The following is a 20771-nucleotide window of genomic DNA, read 5'->3' on the forward strand; positions in this document are numbered from 1 at the left end:
ACTTACCATATTTTCCAGGACATGTAGGTAACAGAAAAAGCTTAGTTTTGTTAGACCTAAATTAATATGACACATCCATTTCATAAAATATTTCCTACATTGTTTAACTCACTGAGAAATAACATTAATTTTTTATGTGTATTCAACTATCAATCTACACTTACACATTCTATTGTTCAAGAGTGCCTGAAAGGTAGTATTTTACAGGAAAGTAATTTTACATGGCTGTTTTACAGAACAGAAAAACCCAAGGGGATTAACAGACAATATCAATAGATCCAGACCAAAATCATATTAGAATAGGTTGTTCAACAAACACAGATTGCAACAACTAGCTCCACAAGAGAAGTAGCTTTAAGACACTGGAAGCTGGAATATACTTTAAATCTTGGGTATTTCCAGCTCACCTTGGCTCTTTGCCAAGAGCTTCCATCCCACAACTCCTGTTTCTGATCGAAGTCCTTACTCACAAAAAATTGAAATATGTAACATAAGCAGTTAAAAACAAAATTAAAAAAAAAATCTGCATTTCAGACATCACAAAAAGGTAAGCTTTCAACAAGAAACTTTAATATGTGCAGTTTCAGTAAAGTACAGAATTCTGTACAGAAGCATTCAGCTCCCTGCAAATGATTCCTTTACAAGAAATACACTATTCATAAAATGACCCAGACACAAGTTAGAAAATCCTCAAGGTATGGAAAAACTCACAGAATAAAAATCCTTAGAGGCTGACCTGAGAGGCTTTCTGAACAAAACTAGATGGACATTTCTCATTGTCCTGAAAAAAGCATGCATCTCTCCATTCAGCAGCACCAAAATACTTAGAAGTGTTTCAGTAAAAGAAAAGCAAAGTTTATGTCAGTTTTCATAGCTGACATAACTGCAAGAGTATACAAAACAGGTAGCACATCTGTTCCTGCTCTTCCCTGTAACTCTGAATATGGTCACTTCTGGAGAGCAGGACAATGGGGAGATGGCAGTACTGCTATTTACATATCACTTTAAACATAACATCTCAGTTTGAAATAAATATTTAGGTTTGATACAGCTTGCAATTACTGAAATAATGCACTTTTAATGACTGTAGTAAAATTTTTCATTTTTGAATGAGAGACTGCCTACAATCCATTCCTTTTTTTGCTGTCTTTCAGCAACTGCAGATGAAGAAACACATTTGTTACTTTCCAAGTTCTTTTCCTCATAATACAGCATTTGCTGGAAAATGGACAACAAAAGTAAGGGCATTTCAGATCAAGGTTGCTTTACCTCTAAGGCCACAATAGGTAATGGCTATTGATGCTGGACTGCTGCCTTGCATGGAAGAATCAGTTCGAGCCATGGAATAATTCAATTCAATAGACTCTACAGCAACTCTGAAACCTTATACTAAGATGGAGTGCTTTTTCTGGAAAGAACTCTGATCTCACTTTTAACAGACTTCTCAATCTATCAGTTGTTCTAGCAGTCTCATCAGTAAAAACATTCAGTTTAATTTCAAGCTGAATATATATGGAGAAAAATGACATTTATATTTCACTTCTTGACTACCCCCAGAGTATGCTGTGATAGTTATAATCCTACCAGAAAGCCATTCTGAAAAATCATTGCTCATATTCTTTAATCAGACTCAGAAACATTTTCATACCCTGTAAGAAAAGACAGCTCCATCAAAAATATGACTCTCACAGGGTCTCTAACACCAACTTTCTTCATGGTCTTGATGTAGCAAATGGTCTCTTCAGGATTTCATAATTTCTAGTATTGGAATAAAATATGTCATTAAGAGCTTTAAAAGGACAGCTCATGGAACAACTTACAGGACATCATCTTCAACTGACACTCAAGGATACAGAGACTGAAATGCACAGGCAGGGCAAAGATCTCAACATCTTCTGAACATCTTGCAGCTTCCTTCTCTTCCCTGTAGCTGAGATAAGCAATTCCTCATCATTTGCTCTTCTTGAGGCTTTGAAATTTGGCTTTGACATACTAACAGCAATACCCTCTTCCTAGGCAACCAGAGAACTATGTCTATGGAGCACAGTATAGGCAGAAAACATACTTTTATGCAGAATGACACTGTCACATACCTGGACCTCAAACACACTTTGAAAGCCATAATGCCTTTATGAGGGCAAAAAAAGGATTGCATTAAGGGTGAACAGGCTGTTCAAGCAGAATGAACAGAGCAACAAATATTGTGGGGATTGTTGGGGTTTGGCTTGGTTCTTTCTTTCATTTGCAAATACAGGGACAGCTCAGAAAGTCAGCACCACTGCCTAAAAAAGAAGATGATAATTTGGCATCAAGTGGACTCCTCAGAAGGTACCCCAACATTTTAACACACATATTCAGAAACTGTTCAAATTTAAAGTAATAGGAATTCTTTTTCAGTGCATATTACAAGAAAAGCTTCAGAGAGGGAGACACTAGTCATTTTTTCCACATCACCAGACCTTTCCTTCATCTTATGGAAGTATTTCTACAACACAAGATGTGACTAGCACCCCAAACAACTCATGAAGAGATCAAATTTTCTGTCCAGATCTTGCAGATGTTAAGGATGAAATGATGCCAGAGAAAAACAGCAGTTTAGGCAGCGCCCAAAAATAATAGTTTAGCCAGCCTAGCTGAGATCTGATGGGAAGTAAGCTACAGACAACAGCTAGAGAACCGCCTGATACAGTATGTGTTCAGGTGTGTCTCATGGGTCAGGGATAGATAACCTCAAAGTATATCTGCATATTGAAAAGTAGCATTATTTTTAATTATTAATATATTTCCTTGCATCTTCCCTGCTTTAAATTTTCTTCTAGGATGGAATGTGCTTTGACTCCAGCAAAAAACTAAAATATAAATTAACTTATCACTGAGTTACAGCAACAACTAATTAAGGCCTGACTGGTGGCTGTCATCCTCCAGTTAAGGAGGGGTTTGTTATAGTATAATCAGTCCTATCAGCAGGCTGGTTCATGTAAAACACCTCAATGGTAAAAGGAAAAGAATCCAAAATTTGCTGCTTGTTAAGTAGTGACTTCGGTATAATCATGAGGCTGTAATTCAATTGGTTCAGATTCTGCCACACACACAACAACCACATAGGCACAGGCTCCAAGGTCACAGATGCTGGCTCTTTACCAGACAGAGATACTCATCACAAAATTTCACTATAGAAGAGTACTGCGTTTTGACAGAGGTTCAGATGCCCCCTGCAGAGAAGAACTCAGGGAAAAAATCAAGTCATGTACAAAAATTTGCTCTTCCAGTGCCTGCCCAGGCTTCTCATATGTTATCGGAAATCTATTTACCAATGCATTCACAGCATCAACTTCTATACAGCAACAGTTGTGGTAAATCACTCATAGTCTGGATTAGCAGCAAAGTGTCTAAATTTACAATATCCTTCCAAACTTGTCCCTGATGAAGAAATATAAATGCATCCTAATTGCTACTCTCTAAACTACTTCTAAAATGCTTTCTGCCAGAAAGTAATCTCAATTCAAGAGAAATCAACAAGGCATGGATGAACACTTTTCATCCCTTAAGAAGTTTCTGGAAGTGTTTTGTAGAGAGCTCCCTCATGACTAAACTTTACCTACATGCTGACTACCTGCAGCAGACAGGTACATCAGCTGCAACAGATGACAACCAGCACTCCTGGGATCCATCTGACGTTATCCACATGCAGCACAATGTGTGATTCTTAGGGATAGACCTGTGCAGGGCCTTGCCAGTCCCTCCCAACTCAGCTTGTTCTGTGAATACTGCATCTCATTTGCAGCCACACCAGATCCACCTCCTCTTCATTAACCATCACAGTTCTGAGCACATGGCTGTCTTAGGTTGCAAATGCAAGATATAGCCAGGGGTGCGTATTCTATCGCCATCTGTTAGAGGTGGGGCAGTTTTCTTTATCTCTTCCACAACCATTCCTCCTCCAGGAGATCTCTTCTGTTAAAGGGCCATTGAGTGTCGCTGCATGACTGATAAACTTACATCATCCCACTGGGAGACACTCCACCCAGGGGGAGGAGCCAAGCATTCCTACCTGGATATAATCCAGCCTTTTCACACTGGATTCCCAGAGGAGCAGCTTTCTTTTTCACTGGATTCCTTGAGGAAAACCATACCCATCTACACCACTCCTGGACCTTCAGAGGAAAACTGCATCCTTCTACAGGATCACTGCTTCAACAGAACCACATCTGTTACTGCAAGAGGGCTGCAGCCACCATTTAATGGGACTGCAACAACACCCTGACCAGCAGGGTGTCAGGTTGTATTCTGACTCTGTCTGTGTTGTTTCATATTACTGCATTTTTATTTTTCTAATAAAGAACTGTTATTCCTACTCCCATATCTTTGCCTGAGAGCCCCTTAACTTCAAAATTGTAATAATTCAGAGGGAGGGAGTTTTCATTTTCCATTTCAAGCGAGGCTCCTGCCTTCCTTAGCAGACACCTGTGTTTTCAAACCCCAAAAGTGGCTAACAACAGCAGTGGTGATTTCTTCCCAGCTGCCTCACCTGCTAATCCCAGCTTCTGTCACCCTCCAAATCTCTTCCTGAATTTAACATGTTTTAAATCCTCTTTAAAAAAAAGAAACCCTAACTTTTAGTTTATTTTTATCCAAATCAAGTTCATTTCTCTGTGATGCAATACAGGCTACTTTTTTCATGTGCTTCTTTACATTGCTATTCCTTGTATATTTCAATAATGAGCTTGTTATCAGCTAGGTTGTTAGTGAAAAAAAAAAAATTAAATTAAAACAGGACCCAAACATTGCAGCAATGAAGAAGCACCATGTTCAGTATTCAGTTTTACCAGTTCAGTGCTGCCTTAATCAGCAAGCCATTCAGACTAACCGGATACAAACACTGCTGCCAAAATTTATTTTGGATTTTTTAGGAAGTATCACACACAACAGGACAACTGTAAAGAAATTTTAACCTGTTGCTTTGACAAAGTCATTAATCAGCCACACTCTTCTTCCCCAGAGAAATTCCTTGAAGCTTATTTTTCTGAAATCATGAATTCACTGCCAAGAAGAGCAGCAGGAAGTGTGTAACAGTAGGCATAGGCCTACTGGCAAACATCCTTTTAGGGCTTCAGTAATTTGATATTCTGATTGAAATTAAAGCTGTAAAAAATTTAAAGCTATAAAAAATTTTGTCAACAGTTTTCACTTTAAACTTCCTACCTTGGCATTCACAAAGTATTTAAATACCACAACATTGCTTGATCATAGCACTAAATTGTCAGAACACAGCCCTGTTCTGCTGTGAACTTGCAAAAACTTTTTACCTGCATAGTTTATCTCTCACTTTACTCAAACTTCACAGCAAATTCTCTCACACAGATTTTTTTAAAGTAAGGCCTGGTGGGCTGCAATGGTACACAGTAAGATGGGCCGCAATGGTATATAGACAGTTGTCTCCAAACAGGGGTCCTGAGTACAGAATTTATTAGATAGGGGTATCTCAGCAATGTGTATTTTCAGAACACACATAAGAACAACAGAAGTAAAATAGTCTTTTCAGAGCCCACAAAAAACTTATCAGCTGGTGAAATGCCTGGGTATATCCTGCTATTTAGCAGTAAAATGTGGGCCTTGTTACTGTAAATTTCACTTATTTTCCCCAACAGCCATGTAATTAATACCTGTGTCCCTCTTTCTGAGCACATATTTTCCTTAACCTATGCTGAAGTCTTCAAAGCAAAATTAGCCAACAAAAGATTCCTGGGCTATGCTCTAGATGCTTTATGAAACAATGCTCTGCAAAGAGATGGAGCTAAATCTGGCAGTGCTCTCCAGGCAAAGATTTAGGGTAGTAACCTAAATGGCTCTTCTGCATCCCTTCAGCCTTCAGAATATTTATTTCTTTTTTTCACTTTATTCTCTCTCTTGCATCATTTTGGGAGCATGGATGAAACTACTGGTGCCTTCATGCCTTCAGACAATGCTTATCAGGCTTCCAAGTGCTTACACCTTGCCTCTCTCCCCGCTAGAATACATTAAAGATTACAGCAATATGCAACTTGCTTAACAACCTTCACATCAGAAAACAATCCCACACTTTGGTTATTTGCACGGGTGACTGAAAGTCGCAGATAAAACCACCTGTCTGTGGTTCCCAGACTGAAAGGGGAAGAAGTGCTCCCAGATGCCACTAGGGAACATCCAGTGCAGGGTCAAGGCAGTGCTTGCACATAAGTCTAAGACAGCAACCCCTAATGCAACTCAGAATGTGCTAACTGGCCTCCCTTGCTCTGCAGAGCTTGCAAACCTCACATTTAGCTGGAGCTGCTGTAACCCTTTATTTGATTCTCAAGTGAGGCCAGAAACCTTATCTCCTGCAGCTCACCCTCTAATCCATGGAGATCTGCCAAACCACTTACAGCCTGGTTTCACCTCTGACTGGTCCTTCTTTTCAGAGACCACTTCAGAGGTGGGTGATGCAAGGCAGTGCTCTGTATGCCATCACATTTGATACACATGTTGCTTTCCCGTGAAAAATGTTTATTTTCCTTGCTGGTATGACATAGTGCAAAGCACACAAATCTCATGTACAAGACATAAAAAACCTGATGCATCTGCTGTCACAAGAAGCTTTGTATACCCTCTTTCTCTTCTGTGTTTGGGAAAATGCATGGCTTAAAGGTCAAGTCACTAAATTAAGATCTATAAAGCACAGGTTCATTTTCTATTCCTGCCTCAGCATCCCTTATTTTAATCAAGTAATTTAGTTTTCCTGTCAACAAAACATGGAAAACATCCTGTCAAGATAGAGAAAATGAATCCTTTATAATTTGTGTTTAATATGAAGGCTATGGAGATGGATAAAACATGCACACACTTTCCATGTTCTGACCATTTCTTTCAGACAAGCTTTAAGCCTATGTCTTTGGCTCAAGCATCAGCAAAAGGCAGAAGTCAGCCCCACCACCAGTCACAGTGTTTTCACATGCTGGTATAAAGCTGTATCTACTTGGCAGGACTAATGTCAAAGTCACCATGTCTGATCACTTGCACCATGATGTCTCAAGGATCTTCAGCTCTACTACTCTTCTCAGTGCCCAGTCCAGGCATCAAAATTTCCATAAATCCTTATCTGCAATGCAATACAGAAATCCATGCAGTGTTTTTGACAGCTACTCTTCTATTCTCCCCACCGTAATTTAAACTATCTATTTTCAAGCCATCACACAGCAATGCAACACGAAAATCCAGCCTAGATCAGAGACCAAATGAAGAGGATTGGCCTTTTGGAAGAAGCTGTTCAAAAGAGGTATGATGAGCCTTGGTGTTCTGGTCTTCAGAACACAGAGCAATACTGCTGTTATGAAAGAACCATATGCAGCCTTAAATAACCCAAATTTTAAAGCTCTTTCTTGAAGAGTATTTTCTGTTTCAGTGCCTATCTCAATTCCATAGGAATTGAATCACTACATCTTTTCCACAGGAAAAGAATCACTACATCTGCATTGGGAGACAAAACCCACAAATTTCAACTTTTACTTACTCTTTTTCCAAGAGTTCTCCAGACTTCAACTACATCAACACCTTGAAAGATATGTTGAGACTTTGAAAATAAGCTAGCTTGTCTTTGAAATACTTTGGTCTAAATATTAAAGCATATTATTACAAATAAATGTTAATACATCATATTTTCTACAGTAAAAAGGAGCAAGTCTGTGAAAGGCCTGCCACCTCAAACACCATTTCAATACAGATAAAATGCAAAATATTACTTAGTGGTATTTCAGCTTCAAAATAATCAATTAGACTATATGCTATTTCCTCCTTTTCTGTACATAAAGGTTTGATCTAGCACCATTAGTCATCACAGTGTATGTGTCAGCTTTGTAATGCAATAGGTAAAATCCCCAAACCTGCTTTTCTCTTGTTGTTCCCTCATTTATATTTAGGTCATAAGCAAAGACAATGGAATTTTTGGACAAAGCTGAACTGTAAATCTTGAAACTTTTTCATTCTGAAGTTAGATTATTTTTTCTTTAATGTAGCTATTTAATAATGATTCATTTAAAGACTATAAGCAACATAAGCTGGTACTTTTCTTTCTGACAAATGCATTACAGTGGGTATTTTAGAGGGCCATATTTAAGTTCATAATCTAGTCAACATTGCTTTCTTCAGCTGTTCAGAGCAATTTATTCATCAAGAGCTAACTGAAGCAGACTCAGTTCCACCCTGCCTAGTGCACAAAGTAAAAATACAGTTACTGCTCTAATTTAGTGACATTTCATACAGATCTGCATTTACACATGGTATAAGGCAGTGGAAAACCAGACTCAGTTAGATTCATGTTAAAATTTTGCCTCTTCATGAGTGAATCCTGTTATCCAATAAACTGATGAAAATTAATCCAAAGGGAAAAAAAGCACCCGAACCATGAACTGAGTAGAACTTATGAAAAAAAAGTTCACTTTAAACACAGCAGTTCCCTTCTTTCATCCTGGATCTTTCCTGGCTTGCCTGTAAGTTGGTGCGAATTTTTAAAACACATTATTTTGTCTTATACAGTAACTTTTAAGCACTGTTTTAATCTAGCAGGCTGAAAAACAGGCATGTTATCCTATCCCCACTTACTTTCAAGTGTCATTTCCAATTAGAATACTTCTCCATATCTCTATTGGTTTTACATATTCTCTAACTATTTCTGGCCTGTATCCCACTCTTAAGACAGAGCTGAAGTAATACCTGATGGAAAGTGAGATGTAAAAGGGATTGCATTTTGCTTCTTGGCTTCTGCATTGCAAGAATAGCATGCTCTTGTAGACAATAGCAATTTCAAAATGAAAAGACATTATCTCTCACTTGACTTGGAGAAGCTGCTTTCAGGGAATTTAATTTGTTTATCAGCACTTCTGAATACCTTTTGAAATACAAAACCAATTAATAAACCCTAAAAATTACAACAAAACACCATCATCTTCCTTCTCTATGGGAAAATTCAAGGTAATTCACAGCCTAAGATAGATGGCTTGAAGATTAAGAAACCTTATCTCTCTTAGCATATCTGGGAGAGCCATGCTGAAAAAAGGTAAAATCCAGTTCTGAAGAGTACACAGGCCAGAAGAGTAAAGGGATATGTGTAGAGGGGAATACCTCTTTTTTCTCACCTTGTCCTTGAGTCTTTTCTATGATATAGATCAGAGAGGACACCAGAGCCAAGGCACTGAACTTACTTCACCTTTGATCTCTCTTTAGCACAGCACTTCTCCTTGGTCCTAGACCTTCACCTTACCCAGTTTAACCCTGTTTCAATCCAGATACAAACAGGGCTCTACTGCAAAACTGAAGTCACTTTCCAATAGCAGAGATTACTCTTGGTTTTGTGAAGGATGCAGCCTCAAAGGCAACAGTAAGAATTTTGTGGTGTACAAAGCATATTAATAAGCAGCTAGGAACTGAAATCCCAACATGGACCAGATCACCCAACCTTACAGTGACTTGTTCTGACCTCTGCAGGGCAGGAGGATGTGACAGGGCCAAATACATAATGGCACAAAAGCCAACCATTTCTTTGTGGCATCACCACCACCACATCATCCCAAGCTCTCAGAGAATTCAGTGTTATTTTATTGGTTCATACACTGTTTTCATTAAGAAGACTCTGAAACATTGCTGGCCAGTTCATTAAAACTGGTCTTAGAAATCCCAGTTTTCTCCATACTCCACATTGTGATTTCTAAAGGAAATCCTGCCTCATGCACACCAGAAGCAATAGCATTCATTTGTACATGTGCTGTTCATGCCCTCACAGTGTCCCTTGGCTTGTTTCCCCTATTATACAGCTACATCCAAAAATTACTGAAGCTGGCTTGTTTTCTCCTTATGTATTGTCAACTTATAAAGTGTTTCTCAAAACACTCACTCGGCAAATGCACTAAATAACACTTGGCTAGCGGCATGAGTCCAGCTCCCACTCACAGCAAGAGCCTGCACTCCTAGATAAGCCTTGAGGCACGTCTAGACATGTGTTCCCCATTCCCATCCTGGACAGCACCTGTTTCGAGGTGATCTCTCCTATTTGAAAGGAGAACGGCTGTCAATTTTGCACCAGAAGCAGAGGAAGGCAGAACTACAACTGAGCAATGCCTCGCAGATTACAGTTCATCAAAACTGAGTATTTCCATACCACTGGCAAAGTTTCACTTCAACCATGGAAATGGTGAGATAACTGTACAAGGTGGAGGAGAAGTTAAAGCATTAAAAACAAAACAAACCAAACAAACTAACACAACAGACATGGCGCAAAATAGACAATTCCAGGTTTGGATTCACATGGTCTAAGTGTCCTGAATTTAAACATACCAAAATATATACCAAATATATACCAATGTACTAAAAAAATATACTGATGCAACTCCTTAAAAGTGATTTTTTTTTTAGTGCAATGAGAATGCAGATGAATACAGACAAAGACAGAATCTGCTACTCAGTGTCCAAGCTAGATCTTTGCCTCTTCCAATTAATATCCTCCCACTTTCTGTGGCCTAGTTTTACTTGGGAATTTCTGTCCAAAACCAGCTTCATCTAGCCTGTCTACCCCTGAATGAATTACTCCAACCATCATGCCATGCAGAGTGCCAACACAATTTTCATTGCTTTCCAGCAATGGAAAAAGTAACTGGCAACTGCCTTCTGCAGCATCTTCAAAGTGATATCCTGATCTGCCCACCACACACAGATGAGCCCCTTTGGAGATGCCAGCACTTCAAGTCCAAGGGAACCCATCCAAGTGTCTCCCATTTTTGATCACATGATGGGAATATGCATCCTCACAGGTGAAATACAAGAGACAACACTACCCCAGCTTGCATGGCTTCTGATACAGTATTCATGAACATGATCTACACAATTAGAACAGTCTCACAAAATTTGAGAGTTTCAACAGAAAGAAAGAAGATTAATCCTAAAATAGCAAATCTCATGGGATTCCTGTGCTAGCACCTAGAATGAGAACCTGCTCAAACTTCCCCATTGACAAAGCAACTTTTGGGTAGCATGCACAACGGATGGAAAGCAGCACTCCACCAAAAGCTTTTGTGAGCTTTGCAGTATAAAACAAACACCTTTTCTTCCAAAGTGCAGCCTAGGGGTCAGTGAAATTTTCCATAACCCACTGAGCAGACTTCCTAAGACAGCTCTCCTCCTAAGAGGCCAGCCTCCATATCCATGGTCTCCTTGAGATTACAGCAGGATTTAGCAAAGCTAACAAACCTTTGAGACTCTAAAGCATCAAATTGATTGCACAGCACTACATGTAACTCATCTTTTCTACATTTTTCTTACTCTCACTTAAATCCCAGTTTAGCAACCTTTGATAATTATAAAACCAAGCTGCATGGCTGCCTATGTATACATGAAAGCCAAGTGTTTAATAGGATTAAAAAAAATTTCTATGCAAACACAATACTACGGACGACAGCATGACAACAAGGTAAAACATGAAGTAGACTATTCATCTCACTAGAGTTTGTTCTGTTAAAAATTTTGCTACAGAATTTATTAAAGGCTTGATTAGTTCAGTGCCCTTTATCCTGGCTTTTTTTAATTACAAGCAAAACTCATAATGCTGTAGATTTCATGGATGGGTTTTTGCCTCGATGGCAGCAGCACATGTCATGTATCTCCAATCATCTGAAACATCCTAAGTGACATATACAGAAGGGAGAAAAGCCTGGAACCAAAACAAAGGAAATACATTTCTTTTTTACATCCTCTATCTTTTTTCAGTATTCTGCAACATTTTTTTTTCACAGTTGAAACACTAAGTATTAAATCATGAGGTATGTGAGCTAACCAGTTAAGAGATTGGAAGAGCGAAAGCTTAACTGTTTTTAATATGAAGAGAGACACCATTTCAAAAGATGGCAAAGCATCTGAAAACTGTTTTAGCAATTGGTTTTAAATTAGATTATGGTGAAAACTGAGATGGTGTTAAAATAGAAATATAGAAACCTTGGCTTTCTAAAATGAAATTATACATTTTGGCCTTTATGTATCACTGTTAGCTGACACTATATAGCTGCTCAAAGTAATGGAAAAGATTAAACCAAGGTTTGCTACAGTAGGTCAAATGAAAAACCATTCAACTTTGCAAAAAATTTAGATTAAAATCCAAACCTTCAGATTTTGAACCACATTCTTCCCAATCATATTTTTTTTGTTTGTAGTGTCCAAGGGCTATACTGTAGGGGCTGCACAAGGAGATTTGTTCAGAAATTAAGCACCTATAATTTGAACCTACTTTGAAGAAAGGAAAAGATGGAAATGAAAGTTATTCTCCCTGGAACTGGCTGCTCTTTGAAGAGAAGAGCAGTCAAACACAAATCTGTCTACTAAATCTGAATGCTATTTATAAATTATATACAATTAATTTCTAAAAAGTAGTGAGCATTTTAATTATTATATCTATGCAGAACAGTAGAAGAGATTGCACAGCACTCTTAGGGGGTTCAAAGTTACAGTCTGCAAAACTTTGTCTACCTAGGATCTGCATTTTAAACTACTTACACAGTTGAGAGTGTGTCACAGTTGAGCATCTTCAAAGCAAGATCCATTTTGCATGAAAAACAAGAGTTCAAGTTGCAGTATAATAAGAACCACAGGAAATTACCAAACATAAAACACACATCAAACACAAAGTTAAAGACTGTCAGAAGGTAAGGGCAGTTTGGATACACAGAGCAGTCAAGAAATTTTCAGACAAGAGATTAAAAACCCCAGCAGTTCATTGAGTTGGAAAGACAGAAATAATTCCAGATGGCAACAAAGCTGTTCCCTCTGCCACACCTGTCACAGTAGCAGGATGTGAGGCAGGTTGGAGAAGGCAGTTCTGCTGGAACTGAGCCGCAGGAGACACAGTGGACAGAGATTGCTGGATTAATAAACAGCCCCTGTTGGGAAACCAAGCAAAGGCAGTTTCGAATTACCTCTGGTAGCAGATGGGCAAGTAACCGAAGGGTTTGAACTGTTTGATTTTTACGGCAGTGTGAGTAAACAAACAGCTTTATTTTGTATGTGCTGGAAACATGTCACAGCAGGAGAAATTAATGGTGAATGCCACAGGAAACTGTATCACACAGAAATATTTCTGAAACAGTTGGGTATGACACATTAGCACGTGCAAGGCCAGTGAGAAACTGTTTTGTGGAAAAAGTGATTGATGTAAAAAGATCATCAACAAATTAAAAAAGAGCTATCATAAAGAAAAGTTATAAGGATATTTGCTCATTTTCTGATCAGAAAAAAATAAAGCATAAGGTACTTACTTCTGGTAGAAAACCCCTGAAAATGGAGTGCAAGGCACAGCAGAAAAGAAAGAACTCTCCTAGGTACATATACATGTCAAAAGCTAATGGGTGACTTCACATTACAGTTTTATTTATAGGTTTACCTGCATCATCATTTTACAGTTCTAGGCAAAGCTAATTTTGTACAGAATTGGACCAGGCAAGTGAAGCAGAGGTATTCTGCTGACCGAGAGCAGACAGACAAGGGTGAAACAGATCCCACATCTCAATCACCCTTCACCCTTAAGCCAAATCCAAATCATTGGCTATTCAAGATCAAACTTAAAGAGTTTCCTTATAACAGTTAAACAGTGAAAACGCTGTGTGTCTACAAAACCAAAAGGAAGAAGTTCTAGCCTTTTTTAAGATGAAAGAATTTCCACAGGAGGCTGAGAATAGGGAATGTCTGTCCAAGAAACAAAATATCACTTGAACATTTGGAAGCTATTACAATGGAAGTTAAAATATTTGAAACAGAGCTGTTACGTTAACAGAGCAGTGCTATCCTTCACAAAAAAGGCTAAAATATTCCAGTTGCACTAACTTTCTTCTCCCAAGTCTCCGCATACCATCTTCAATATCCCAATACATCTTTGACATTTGACACTACCACACATCCTCCTCTTTGTAAAATAACTCCCTATGATGTCTTGCTATTTCTTTGCTAAGTATGATGATAGTGAGATATAGAAATTTCAAGTCTCAGAGCCTTTTTCTAAAGATGGGTAGTACTAAAAAATTCCACCTGACAACTTGCTTCTTATTTGAGGTGAGCCAAACTAGCTCTGCTGTGTCTAGCAATTGCTTTCCAGTTGATGGACAAAGAAATTTATATGTCAAAATAAAATAAAAAAAATATCCCATCTGAAAAACCACAGAAGCCAATGAGGTCCTGGGAAAATACTTTTCACAAGAATTGTACTGTTCACATTGCATCTTTGAGCAACAAGTACACATGCTGAGGTCAGAGGTTTCATCTACACAAGGAAATCAGAAACAAAATCCTGAAAAATCACAGCTCCAGAAAGTTATGCAGTCAAGAGATATTCTGGGTCTCAAATTCATTCAGAAGATTTTACCCATACAGACATGGACCTAGCATGCATCATGACTGCTCGTAGGGCAGAATCCTGGGCTAGTACCAGTTGGAGGGATGAGTTACTTATGGAAGAAAATACTCTTTTCAATCATAAATTATTCTTATGGATTTCTCAGAGTCTTGGAATATTAGCACCAGGGGGAAAGGCAACAATGATTGCACAAATTATTTGTATAAAGACTCTGATATTAAACTAGACACATATTTAAAGACTGTCAGTGACAAAGTTTATTGATCAGTAAGTGGAACAATTCATAAGGAAATGCTGCCTACTGATGTCTATTTACTGCACTGCATGTAACTGATGATCAGCTCAGATTAAGGAAGGTGCATTGACACAGCAGAATACACAAGCTCTCCATACCTCACCTTTCAGCCTCAGCTTGGGAGCATGAAGATTTCAGTCCTATAAACATGCAGTGCCTCCAAAAACCTATTTTTTATCCTGGTCAAAGAGGCACAGGCACTGAAAAAGCCACATTTTATCTATTATTGAAAGATACCCTTCCCTCAAAGACCAGAATCCACAGTCCTCCAAACTGTTGAGAGTTTAGCCAGGCAGATCCTTTAACACAAGAGGCAGTCTGCAAGCAGTAGAAGACGTACACCTTGACCCAAAGTCCTAAGAATACATCCTTTCATTATTCTGATTGTCATAGCAATAGAAGATTAAATTTGTGTGGCATTTTCTGGAAACTAACAGATCATTTTATTTCCAAAGAGTGTATACTGTTATATGCTACCATTATCACTTGAGGAAAATCTGCCACTTGCAGCATAAGAGAACACAGACATAGTCAGCTCAAAGAAAGATGAAACCTCATAGAAAATGCATCATCCTCGTATGTGGAAGAAATTAAAATAGAAAAGTTTCTGACGGACAAAGCTGGCACAAGATATATTAGAAATTTCTGTCTCATCTTGAGGTTTCCTGCAGTTGGGAAAACAAAAGGAGCTAGCTTGAACTGTGGAGAACGAAATGAGTAGAAGAACTTACTGAATACTAGAAAAACCCAGCAAAGATTTGTTATTTACAAAAATGTAAAGGGTGGTAAATAGTATAAATTTGTACCTGCATAAGCTTAGCAACTGAGCAATAAAGGAGTGTGAGCAATATTTTTAAACATATTATGAACAAAAAATTCCTTCAACAATACAGTTTAAAAACAACCATGACAGAGTATTATGGGACTTGTTCTTCTCTTTGCAACAGCTAATGTGATATATCCATGTCTGTGCAAAGACAACTGAGTGTATCACCTCAGTTCCAAGCATTCCTTGGAGACGAGAAATGTACTGGTGATTTCTAAAACAACACTTCTCCCTTAATACAGTGGAACACCCTTTGTAATGGAAAATTCACTCTAACATTTTCAAGCTAATAGTTTGTTTTCTTCAACATTAGCATTGTTGGACTCTGGCTCCAGAACTGAATTTCATCCAGCTGAAATAATGTCAAAATCAGAATTCCTACTGTGCAAGGGAAGTTTAAATCCTGCTGAGGGGAAAAAAAAAAAAAAAAGAAAAAAAAAAGTACTGTTAACTTTTTCTGGTAGGGAGGAAAAAAAGACAATGTAAACAAAATGCTATGAAAACTTTAGCTCTTAAACACTAACTTCAAAAACAGTGAAAAATTCACAACTTAACACTACCTTGACACATGAAGGTTTGGATTACACACATTCCTTGCATTTACTACTTGAATACTAGTTATATGCTAACAGCTATTATGCACATGTTATTAATGCTCAGCTGTAGACATATGGGAGAAAACATTTATATAAATACTATGAATGTCTGAAAGGCTATTTCTTCTTAAAGGATGAAACCAATCCCATGTTAGCCCTTTTCCTTAATATTGTGCATATCTACATTGTATGTTGAATGTAATAATAAATCTACTGTTAAACGATAGTGCTTAAGCTACACTGATACCTATAGTCTGTGTGCCATGCTCCCTAGCTGACAAATTTACATGAACTATATTGCCACCCTCCTCATAAGACTCTATTTGCCACACCTGGCATTTTAAAAGTGAGACAGGCAGATAAGAGGTCTGTGTCAATTTACACTAACAGAAGGACAAATTTCAAAGGTCTTAACACTATGTCACTTAAATAGTTTAAGTTTTTCTGCTAATTTCACAAAAAAAAGCAAGTCTGTGTGCATTGCTGTTACATGAACAAAATAGTTCTGCCAGTGTAAGGGCTCAGTCTCTGCACTTTGAGCCTGCATAACTGCCCACTGCTAAATGCTATATTGGGATTAACCGGCACAGCCCACCATAAATTGGTTTGTTTGCTTGTTTTTAATTTAAACATATTAACAAGGTGTGAAAGCTTGTATTATTAGTGCCAAAGCTCTGAGAAATGTCCACTTCGAAAAACTGTGGACAGTTTTTAGAAAGAGGCTGTAAGAAAGTAACAGAGATCTTGCTGAGATAGATGTACCAGTATCAGCCTCATGATGCTTCTTTCGGTAAAGGAAGTCACTTCATGGTGATGCATAACAAAGGCAATTTTTTGCATCTGGAAGCAACTTAAGTTTCATCATATCTCCTCAAACCAGGAAAAAGTCTCTAAAACAATACGTTTAACCTGAAAAACCACCATGCATCCAAAAGAGAATAATTTCTCATCATGCCAATATTCCATAAGAGCGTTCCACAGTTTGTGGGATTTTTTTAATGAAAAGTTTTTACACTGGAAGATTTTTACGGCTCCAACAGAATTTGATGGAACAATTGCAGATGCTGAGTTCCCATGCCTTGGAGGGACACAATTTTATACAAGATATACTCAACCCACAGCAACACTCAGCAAGTAAAATGCTAGATATAGCTTGTGTAAACCATAAGAAACTAAAAGACACTTAATTTTAGAAGGGCACACCTGTGTCTAAATGAAACTATAGAAAACACATTATTGCAAATATCAGCTGCTATTACGTTGTCCTAAAGTATCTTTAGTACTATAAAAACTGGTGTAACACAGCACCTACTACACAAAACTTGCAAGAAGTGAACGTTTCTCATAAGAAGCTTAAAAGACATTAGAGCTTCAGCATCTCTAAAACCTCATTCCAGTTAGACACCTTAAAGAGGAAGGATGCTGGTAAAGAGGTCTTGCAAAACCTTGAGGTGCTCCTTCAAACCAGAGATCATATGAAACAACTACTGGTTTGCATTTGAACATGTATTTTGCCTAAGTCTACAATCATACTTAATATCTTACAAAAAAAAAAAATACTGAGGCAGGACAGGAAAGAGTTCGTAGTCAAAACACCGTCACCTGTCATCCCTCATCTTATTTAAAATTGTGTTGAGATCGAGCCTTTTCTGACAGCGACATGACATGAAGCCGCACACTGCCGCAGCCTGCCTCCCCTCCCGCAGCCGCAGCCCTGCGTCCGTCCCCGCTCCGACCGACCTCGCCGCACAAGTTTACGGGGAAAGGGGCAGTATGTGGCATTTAGGTCCTAGAAGAGATTTACTGCTCGGGCTGTCACGCCAGTCCGGCGGTAGAGGAACAGGCTCCCTTCCCTCCCCGACACCAGGTAGAGCCGCGCACTCCGCGCCCGTCGCCCCACGGCCGCTGACAGCGCGGGGCCGCCGGAGCCGCGTCCCGCCGCGCCTCTGCCCGCGCCTGCCCCGCTCGCTCCCACCCACCGGCGCGGGCAGTGCGAGGCAGCGCGGCAAGGGACGGGCGCGGAGCCCCGCGGCAGCGCGGTGAGGGATCTCCGCGGAGCCCCGCGGCGGCACGGCCGCCTCCCCAGCGGCGGGGAGCGCTGAACCGCGCCGAGCGCTTCGCCTTCCCGGCGAAGGGGCGGGCAGCCGGGAGCACCCACCGGGGATGGCCAGGTTGGTGAGCGGGGTGCTGTGGAGGCTGCCGGGCAGCGCTGCCATCCAGTCGGCGAAGAGCAGCTCGTTCTTCCCCTGCGACGAAGCCATGCTGCCGCCGCAGCCGTACCGCCGCCGCCGCTCGCTCCAACTCGCCCAGTCCCGGCCACGGCCACCGCCACCGCCACAGCCCCGCCGAGCCCGGGCCCCGCCCGCCTGGCACCGCCTCCCCCCGCCCCGCCGAGCCCCCGCCGCCTCTCCGCGGCGCGGCGTGAGCGCCCTCGGGGCCGGCTCCGAGCGCGGCGCGGCCGGACGGCACCGCGGGGCTCGGCCCGGACACTCGGTGCGCGATTCCGCCCCAAGTACCGCGGGGGTCCGGGCAGGGAGCGGCGTCACGGCCCGGTCCTGGCGGGGCCGCACCGCCCCGGGCCCCAGCGCCCCGGGCCGGGCCGGGAGCGGCCGGCAGAGCCCGCCCCGGGAGCGCGGGGTGCCGCCGGCCGGGCGGCTGTGCCTGGGATGGCGCTCGGGGCCCCGGCTGGCGGCTGGTGGCCCTGGGCCTCAGCAGAACCTCCCTGACCTTGGCGATGGTTCGGCTGAATGTCCCGCGCCGGGACCCGACATCCCTGGCAGCCGGCTCCCGGCCGGCTTCATCTGCCCCTGATACGAACGTCTCTTGTTGCAATGGGTTGTTCACACGAAAAAAAAAAAAATCGGTGCACCCTAGTTGAGCATGCCGTGAAGATTTAATTTTTTGGCAATAATTTTTTCATCTTCTTTGAGCATGATCCACAGTAATATCTTTTATTATCATCTCTAGCCTGTCTTTGGAGAAACATCTTAGCGTTGCCAGTAAGGAAGCATTTGCTTGGCTGCCTCGGGATGGATGGATGAATGAATGAACCTTATAAAGCTCTGTGAGCCATTTTGAACTGTTAGAACAAGCAGTGGCCTTTTCACCTTCAGCATTACCCATTTTTGTGAAAGCTGTTTATATATGTGTAGAAGTTCATATGGTGGAGCTGTCAAAAACAATGCCTAGAGAGAGTAATGATTGAGGCAGGTTCACTTTATCAGTCCACTTTGAATTCTTATGAGGGTCAGCTCTGGTTCTGCAGCTTGTGTTCTTACTCAAACCCTTCTATAACAGCTGGGTTTGAAAATAAAACTTCAGGGAACAACTAATAATAGCCCTCCCTTCTCTTTCTGTCTAAAGTTTCCAGAGCAAGTATCATGAGAAACTCATCCTTTGGCCACAATTTCATGAAAAGTGAGTGATTATTTCTGAGGTATTTAAATAAAGGAAAGTTTGCTGACTCACTTTTTGCAATAGAAATAGCTCTTGAGGAAGGGTTTGACTAGGGAAATGTGATCATATGGTTGACCTTGGGGGAGATGTTGAGTCTGATTTGAACAATACATAAAAAGGGGGAAGGAGAAAGCAAACAGCCACCAAGGCCTGTCAAGTTTTTGCAGTCCTGCATCCTGTATATGAAGATGCTAATCTGCCCCTTCCAAAATCCCTGGTACTAGCAAGCATGAAAAAAAATACAAATCCACATTCTGGATATGAAGACATAAACCTCACTAAAAACATGGAAGGTATTACATAAAGGTGGAAGATGTTACATTACATCATCTTCAAAGAATGGACGAAACTTTAGTAAAAATTTCAAGATTTTTAAAGAGCATTGCAGAAAGGTGCAATTAATGGTTCTATCAATATGATTAAATCAAATCAGATTTTTTATTTAAGGGGCAAAATTGTTCATTAATTGCACTGGTCACCTGGAAAATTGCTGATGAACTTTCATCCATTTCACTATGTGGCCTACCTTTTCTAAGAGAAAACTGAAGTATACATCTTTTTCAAAAATTAAACATGTTAGTGCTGCTGTTGATCTCTTATGGTCTCTGAGGCTTTGGGGATAGCTCAGAGCAAAATCAAATACCACCAAACTCATCGCTTTAAAATGTATTAATATGTAAAATAATGTCTAAAACTGCCTTCCAGTAGTTCTTTCTGCTCTGATGAAGACCTGTAAATATCCATCTCTGTACGGACTAGAAACCTGTTGGCATTTGCTTCTGCAAGTAATTAAGGTTTTTTTGGGTTTTTTTTTGGTTTTTTTTTTTTTTTTTTAACATCCAGAGTAAGATTCTTCATAGTCTGGATTTTAAAACCATGGATACTCCGCTTCATGAATACTGGCCCACTCTAATGCGTCTCACACAAATCATGCTTGAAGAGGTCTGCCTCTGTTTCTAGCGCAAAGTAACTGCTAAGATAGCAGGCTTAAAATATGTCATTGGGTCTCTATGAAGTTGAGAATCACAGGCTTAAATCACACGCTTAATTTGAAGGGAGGTGGGATAGGAAAGGAGACTTTTATGGGACAGAAAGTGAGAAACATTTATACAGCAAACCAAGAAACTGACTTGGAAACTTTGACTTCAAATAAAATGGTATTTTTTTTTAGCCTTTCAGTGGTATGAAAAGCATTTGTCTGTG

General features: G+C 40.2%; 1 protein-coding gene across 2 annotated transcripts in view; it reads right to left on the reverse strand.

The window, feature by feature from the left end:
• Positions 1 to 18467, reverse strand: part of PLCXD3 (phosphatidylinositol specific phospholipase C X domain containing 3) — an 80163-nt gene extending 61696 nt beyond the window's left edge. For both annotated transcript variants that reach the window (XM_064403313.1, XM_064403314.1), the window contains exon 1: positions 18271 to 18467. In XM_064403313.1, the coding sequence (XP_064259383.1) occupies positions 18271 to 18373 (103 nt within the window). In that variant the 5' untranslated portion in view covers positions 18374 to 18467. The remainder of the gene's footprint in view (positions 1 to 18270) is intronic.
• Positions 18468 to 20771: the final 2304 nt, after the last annotated feature.

This window comes from Passer domesticus, chromosome Z, assembly GCF_036417665.1.
Source record: "Passer domesticus isolate bPasDom1 chromosome Z, bPasDom1.hap1, whole genome shotgun sequence".
NCBI lineage: Eukaryota > Metazoa > Chordata > Aves > Passeriformes > Passeridae > Passer > Passer domesticus.